This window comes from Dichomitus squalens (assembly GCF_000275845.1).
Source record: "Dichomitus squalens LYAD-421 SS1 unplaced genomic scaffold DICSQscaffold_5, whole genome shotgun sequence".
Classification (NCBI taxonomy): domain Eukaryota; kingdom Fungi; phylum Basidiomycota; class Agaricomycetes; order Polyporales; family Polyporaceae; genus Dichomitus; species Dichomitus squalens.
The window spans coordinates 215,935-222,292 of NW_006766887.1; the positions used below are offsets into that span (position 1 = coordinate 215,935).

The 6,358-nt window shown below is 56.7% G+C and overlaps 3 protein-coding genes across 3 annotated transcripts; 2 read left to right on the plus strand and 1 right to left on the minus strand.

Moving 5' to 3' along the window:
• The first annotated feature begins 260 nt into the window (after positions 1 to 260).
• On the plus strand, positions 261 to 1,455 carry DICSQDRAFT_133746 (uncharacterized protein). The gene is made up of 2 exons (XM_007362791.1): positions 261 to 911; positions 973 to 1,455. The coding sequence occupies exons 1-2, from the start codon at positions 271 to 273 to the stop codon at positions 1,376 to 1,378; spliced, it is 1,047 nt and encodes a 348-aa protein (XP_007362853.1). The 5' UTR covers positions 261 to 270; the 3' UTR covers positions 1,379 to 1,455.
• Positions 1,456 to 1,584: 129 nt separating this feature from the next.
• On the minus strand, positions 1,585 to 3,248 carry DICSQDRAFT_80986 (uncharacterized protein). Its single transcript, XM_007362792.1, has 4 exons — positions 3,168 to 3,248; positions 2,718 to 3,108; positions 2,129 to 2,518; positions 1,585 to 2,057 (listed from the first exon to the last, which is right to left on the minus strand). Exons 1-4 carry the CDS (start codon positions 3,211 to 3,213, stop codon positions 1,937 to 1,939), a joined length of 948 nt encoding a protein of 315 aa, XP_007362854.1. The 5' UTR covers positions 3,214 to 3,248; the 3' UTR covers positions 1,585 to 1,936.
• Positions 3,249 to 3,604: 356 nt separating this feature from the next.
• On the plus strand, positions 3,605 to 5,633 carry DICSQDRAFT_100629 (uncharacterized protein). Its single transcript, XM_007362793.1, has 7 exons — positions 3,605 to 3,688; positions 3,832 to 3,885; positions 3,957 to 4,085; positions 4,143 to 4,188; positions 4,245 to 4,418; positions 4,482 to 4,535; positions 4,589 to 5,633. Exons 1-7 carry the CDS (start codon positions 3,645 to 3,647, stop codon positions 5,339 to 5,341), a joined length of 1,254 nt encoding a protein of 417 aa, XP_007362855.1. The 5' UTR covers positions 3,605 to 3,644; the 3' UTR covers positions 5,342 to 5,633.
• Positions 5,634 to 6,358: the final 725 nt, after the last annotated feature.

The window sequence follows — 6,358 nt, forward strand, 5'->3', positions numbered from 1 at the left end:
AGGGATTGAAGCTTGGGGGGGGGGGGGGGGTGTTCCTGGGAATGGTCCGAATTCTCGAAGAATGGAGACCTCTGGAGACCGTCGGAGCCTCTCCACGCCGATATCACCGCGTGATCTGTGACCAGCGCGAGAGTCCCAGTGTGACACCCCGCGTTCGGGATTTGTCGCGTAACGCGTTCTGGCCTGCGAGCCCCGCGACATCGCTCGCTTGCTCGCTATTCCTCGCCCAGCATTTCTTGCTACCTGTATTCCGTGCGCTGCTTAGACGCGATGAAGAGAGGCCCCAAGGCCATCCCAAACCTCGCGACTTCTCGACCGCCAGCAGCGGTTCAGGTGCTGCCGTTCGACGCATCGACCTCGCACGCGAGACTCTGCGCCCAATGTTTCCGTCTCTTGCCCGCAAAGACGTCGTCCAGGAAGTGCGAGCCTTGTCGCGGGAAGGACCCGGACACTCTGAGCAGGTGGAAGAAGGAGCGCGCGCGCGAGCGTGCTGCCCAGGCGAGCATGGAGGGCACGTTCACCGTGGAATTGGCGTCCGAGGGCAAGACGGAGGCACCCCCCTTACGTCCGAGTGCCGACACGGTAGAGATGGCGGACGCGGCGCGTGGCACGGGCGCGCCGTCGTCGGGTGCGACGAAGAGGAAGGCGGACGCGCTCGACGCAAAGTCCGAAGCTTCGCGCGGCGCTGGTCTTTTTGCGCACAAGGAGTACCAGACAAGCCAAGAGCTCATGGACGCGCTTTCGCGGGACGTGGAGGCGTCCCGCCCGTCGCAGGCCGCGGCGCCGTCTCGCCCGCCCTACGTCAACTTCCGCGGCTCGTTCACGATCGTCATGGATCCCGACGTCCAGGGAAGGCCGCGCGTCAAGCAGGTCGTCGAGGCGCTCGCGCAGTCGGCGAAGCTGCGTTTCGGGTAGGTACATGCGGGCTCCCCGACGAAGCGAACCGAACTGAATGTATGCGCGGACATGCAGGAAGCTCGTCAAGTGCGAGAGCGACGTGTCGCGCGGCGGCCACGCGCGCACGTACTGGTGCTGCTGCAGCCCCGAGCCGGAGCCCCCGAAGCGGTCTGCGCCCCCCGCTCCGCTTAGCCAGCCCACGACCCTCGCTGCAGGCCCGCAATCGTCCCCATCCCCGTCTCAGACGCGCACGCCCCCGAAACGCACGCAGAGCACGCTCATAGGCTGGCTGGGGAAGCCGACACCGAAGGAAGAGGTGACAGATGCCGCCAACGCGCCGCCACCTGGGTGTGGTGGAACCATCACCGTGTATGCTGTCACAGATTTCTCCCATCCGCTCGGTAGGGTGGGGATCAGGGGACAGAAGGTCAGCGTGCATGTCGAACATCCTGGACGGGACTTGGACCAGGTGCTCGCATAGTAGAGTGAAGTACTCGCCGTGCTGGACTGCGTTGTTTTAATTGGTACAACGACTTGTCATATCGCTCATTTATACCCTCCTATAATCGTACATGTAGCTTGATCTAATGTATATAATTAGATTTCTTCAGCTCCTACGGTATTTCCCTCAACGTATTGCGCAGTGGGCTACTCGCGCACCTGGTCACCGTGGCCAACGACATGGATGATGAGTATGAGTATCATGCCCCCCCCGCCCGGATCAACTATAGCTGGGAGAGCTACGCCTTAGAGGATGAAAACGAGCCTTCGCTATGCAGAGACACCGGAGTGAAGGCTGCTGATGTGATAATTCATGCTGGACCTTACCAGCAAGCTGTAACATCAAGGTTATCGCGATCTCCGGCCTCAACCTAGACGGTTCTTGGGGCGACCAGGGAGGATGGTGAAGGACCAACCTACAAGAGAGAAAAAACTGAAAAGTAATGTCTCAAACCTATTTTGCCAGCGTAATGCAGTGATCATACAGGGAATATCGCATGTATCTGCATACACCACCATCCCGGGAAGACAATTACAGTCATGCTGACGCTGTGGCCAGCGGTGGCACAATGAACTTGACCGCGAGCTCGTCGAACAACGCCTCCTTCTGCTGATAGTCGGTCACGAGAGGATGGTTCGGGAACTCCGCCGACAATTTGCTACAAGTACGACGAGACCGTCAGCTGCCACGTCCTTCCACGTATGTCCCACGCCGGTACGCGGCACTCACCTGAACAGCTCATCCGCATCTACGGTCTTCGCGGCGCCCACGCCCGTCGCGACAGTCTGCGCCGCAAGAGTCTCCGCGTCTGGCTTCCCGCCCAACTGGCTGACGGCCTCCTCGAGATCGCTCTTCGCCGCGCCCACTTCGCCGCGGAGCAGACGCACGACGCCGCGCGCGGTGAGGAGGTGTGTGGACGTCAGGGAGGGGTTCGCGAGCTGCTCGGTGTAGAAGGAGTGCGCGTCGGCGTAGCCGTCCTTGCCTGTTACGAGCCCGATGGAGGCCTCGATGAGCTGCAGGAGGAGGTCGTCCTCTGCCCAGCGCTTGGCACGCTCGAACTCTTTGCGGGCGAGGTCGGGGCGGGAGATGGAGAGGTAGATTTGGACGGCGTATGCGACGCTGGGCATGCGTGTCAGTATAAAGATTGAGGATGGTTGAATGTCATACGAAGTATCATAGGACACGGATGTTGCCTCAGCAGGCAACAAGAACAGAGATTCGGAGGTGCACACTGGCACGTACGAGATCCACATTCTTGGTGCTTGAATCCCAGCGAACGGAACAGGGACGCGGGACGCAGCATAAGATGTGCACTCACGCTTCGAGGTTCTGCGTGTCATTTCCCGCACCCAACGTCTCCAACGCTTCCTCAATCTCGCCCGCCCGCGCGAATGCCGTGCCCGCCAGCACACGAACGACGCCCTTCTCCCATGCGCTCGCCTCCGTGTCTTCGCCCTCGATCTCTACGCTCAGGTCGCGCAGCTCCTCTAGCACGACCTCGCGTGCGTCGTCTGCATCCGCCCCGATGTACCGCGCGAGCGCAGCGACGCTCTTTAGCGCGAGGTTCTCGGTGTCAGCGGGAACAAGTGCCTCAGCTGCGGATGGCAACCCTAGGGCGATGTGTGCGCGGGCCTTGTAGACGAGGGTGGGGGTGTAGTCTGTGGAGGAGGGGTCGGGTAGGGTCAAGTCGACGAGTGACTTGTAAGCCCCTGGATTTGAGGTGAGGTGTCAGGTCCGGACAGAGACATTGGTAGCAGATCAGACAGACCCAGAGTGAACTGCTGTTTGATGTGGTAGAGTTCTGAGGATTCCATAGTGTTGAACGGAGGAGGTTTTACCGATGAAGGGGGTTTAGAGAGAATATGCAGACTCGGAGTGGAAGAGCGGGGACCAGCGGGAAACTGTGCGATTAGCGCACATGGGCATAGGACCGTCACGGCATTCGCTATTCGCATCCTTCATTCCAAATCATGTCCTGTTCGCTGTTGTCGGTTCTCGTTTTCTAAACTGGCCATATCTATGTTCGTTTGCCTGTGCGACACAGGTGGTGACCAGTACTAGTCGAACAACGGACTACATATACTTAAGTGCATTGCTTAGAGTTTCCAAAATGGGCTAACCGGCGTTCTCGTTTCTCACGATACATAACTGATTGTATGAACCACCGAGTCATCGTCCTTTAGTCGTTCAGCAATCAGCAACTATCTCTTGTGTCCTTCACTTACCACCGGGACACTTCACGCAAATGGGTTTCAGTACAAAGCCCTCCATCAAGCGCACGCAGCCTTCGTGAGTATCTCTATATACATAGAACTGCAGTCGCCCACCAGGTGGACCTCCGATCATCCGGAACTCCCCTGCCATCGTACCACCCTCGGACGCCCATGATGTCTGTGAAGCTACAGTTTTGACGTTCTATCTCTGGCCTGTAGTGCTGTCTTCGGACCTATTCACGGCGTGCCTGTGGGGTCAACCTTCGAGAACCGGTAAGCTCCTGCGGCACTGCGGTAATGATTACGCCGCCGATCATGCGCTCATCTGACTGCTATGTATATAGTTTATTCCTTCACCATTCCTCTGTGCATTCCGGCATCCTCGCGGGTATCTCAGGAAGCAAAGACGCAGGGTGCTACAGCGTAGTGCTATCCGGAGGTTACGAAGATGACAAAGATGAAGGGTACCGCTTGTGAGTCCTCTTTTCGGCCACTTATCTACTTCAGCCAATCAAACGCTCTCCATAAAGTACGTATACTGGTTGCGGAGGTCGCGACAAGAAGAACGGCGAAAAGGTACGTCGCTTGGCCCTCGTTAGACCAACCTCCACTTCATGTTTGCCCGCAACTAGCCAAGAGATGGGCCGCAGACTTGCGACCAATCTTGGAAAAACTCCCGCAACGCTTCGCTCCTCGTATCTGCGCGCACCAAGAAGCCTGTCCGTGTCGTAAGGGGATACAAGTCGAGCTCCGACTGGGCGCCTGCCCAAGGCTATCGCTACGACGGATTGTACCAGGTGGACGAGGTATGTCCTCGCATCTCATCCTTCCATATTTGCGTCTCGAACCAACGCGAACATCGATCGCAGGCATGGATGGACACCGGCAAGAGCGGGTTTCAGGTGTGCAAGTTCAGGCTTAGTGTATGTCCCCTCCGAGCATTCCAAGCATCATCGTCCTAAAGAGCTGAGCACAGCGTCTACCCGACCAACCACCTATCCCTCGCCGACAAGGCACTCTGAACCTTGATCTCTCGCAATGGGAGAGGCCGCGACATTTCGGTGGTGACTCTATCCCATCGGATGACGAGTCCCCAGGCCCCGCTGCTCCGAGGTTACCGAAGCAAAAGATCCATAGCGCTAAGGGGAAGAAGAGAGCCGATGCCGACGACGACGGTGATGCTGGTCCGTCTAATACAGCTGCGCCCGTTAAGAGGCTGCCTGCGAAGCCTGCCGCGCCCCTGGCTTCACCGATACCTCCAACCACCAATATGGCTGGGGCTAGGCGTTTTGCTGCCCAACCACAGACATCAACAAGCGCCCCAGATGTGGACATCAACAATCTTCTTGCGGAGATGCGTGGAGGTACCTCGAAGTCCTCAGTCCCAATGCCTCCTCAGGCATTGGCCTCTGCGAGGACGGACTCGCTACCTAAAGGGAGCAAGCCAAGTGAGGCTGGCCCATCGCGTCCTGTGCTTCCGAATGCTCGCGACCAGCAAGCAAGCGTGCCCACGAAACGGCCTACCCCTAGCACGGCGCCTGTCGCCAACGGTGAACCCACCGTGTCCCTGATTCCGAATGCATCTCCCAATCGCCGCAAACGATCTTGGGACGGCGATGTTCATGGATTGGATGATCACAAACGAGCGAAAGTCGACTTACCGACTTCCGCCGGTGCGAAGGTGGTTCAAGGCTCGCCTAAGCGGGCCTGTCCGAGCTCAGAGCGATAGCCAATATCGCCTCTGAATGGGGGAAAGATCTGGGGATGAAGTGCTTGAGTTATGGACCGCGTATAGGGTGTGGATTTAGTATACAGTGCTTGCTACTCTGGTTGTACGTGAATATCTCGTCATCGTTTGTTGTGCGTCTCGATTATGTTGCTATTCCCATATGCTTGCTTGTTCATTTGTACTCATAGTTAGTTTGTCTAGTCATTGTTCATGCTACTGTAAAATTGTATGATATGTGTCACTGCATGTTTGTTTCAAGCCATGTACAATGTATGTATTCTGCACTGTGCACCATCCAAACCGATAGTGCGGTGAGAGTGAGATGATCAAATGTGCGCAAGTTAAATTCTCTGAGTTTGGAGGACAGGTGATGGCCCGAGGACCACGCAGAACATAGTGATTGGGCGGAGCGGCTCAAGTACTTATCGGGAAAGAGCTCCGACCGGAGGCTGCTCAACCCCAGTGAAAACCCCGCCTATTGCCAAAGATTGCTGGCTATTGCCGTCTGATGCCGTCTTTTCGGAGCGATTTGGATGACAGCTCGGCGTCTGAAATGGCTCGTTTCATACATCGATTGGCTCGTTTTATATATACAATGGGCCGTTCTATATGTACAATGGGCCGTTTGACGTCGATCGATAGTATTAAACCGGTGTCCGATGTATATATACTGTTCCATCCACATCTATTACATATATGCCTCCCTGTGTGCCGACCGACGGTTATCCTACCATATCCATTCTTACGATCTCGTCCCCAGCTCCTTCGTCCATGACGCCATCGGTGTTCGCAATGCTCTATATATAGTGGGCGAAAGCCGTCCTCCCATCTCTGCGCCCTTTCTTCCCTCCTTTCACCATCCCTTTCTGTCCTCGGTACTCTCATTCACCGTGAGCCTCGCTAACAGGTAGGGTATCGCTGTCTGTACACGTCAACACAGGTGAGTGGGTTACTCGCTGTCACACAGCATACAGGTAAGTCGTGCGGGTGCAGCAACGCAGTAGGTTAGAGCACGTC

Excerpts from the sequence above, each read along its gene's own strand:
- DICSQDRAFT_133746 (XM_007362791.1), top strand. The coding sequence starts at position 271 with ATGAAGAGAGGCCCCAAGGCCATCCCAAACCTCGCGACTTCTCGACCG. Across the intron at positions 912-972 it reads TCGGCGAAGCTGCGTTTCGG|GAAGCTCGTCAAGTGCGAGA; the intron begins GTAGGTACATGC and ends GCGGACATGCAG.
- DICSQDRAFT_80986 (XM_007362792.1), bottom strand. The coding sequence starts at position 3,213 with ATGGAATCCTCAGAACTCTACCACATCAAACAGCAGTTCACTCTGG. Across the intron at positions 3,109-3,167 it reads CAAACAGCAGTTCACTCTGG|GGGCTTACAAGTCACTCGTC; the intron begins GTCTGTCTGATC and ends CCTCAAATCCAG. Across the intron at positions 2,058-2,128 it reads GATGCGGATGAGCTGTTCAG|CAAATTGTCGGCGGAGTTCC; the intron begins GTGAGTGCCGCG and ends TCGTACTTGTAG.
- DICSQDRAFT_100629 (XM_007362793.1), top strand. The coding sequence starts at position 3,645 with ATGGGTTTCAGTACAAAGCCCTCCATCAAGCGCACGCAGCCTTC. Across the intron at positions 4,189-4,244 it reads ACAAGAAGAACGGCGAAAAG|CCAAGAGATGGGCCGCAGAC; the intron begins GTACGTCGCTTG and ends GCCCGCAACTAG. Across the intron at positions 4,536-4,588 it reads TGTGCAAGTTCAGGCTTAGT|CGTCTACCCGACCAACCACC; the intron begins GTATGTCCCCTC and ends AGCTGAGCACAG.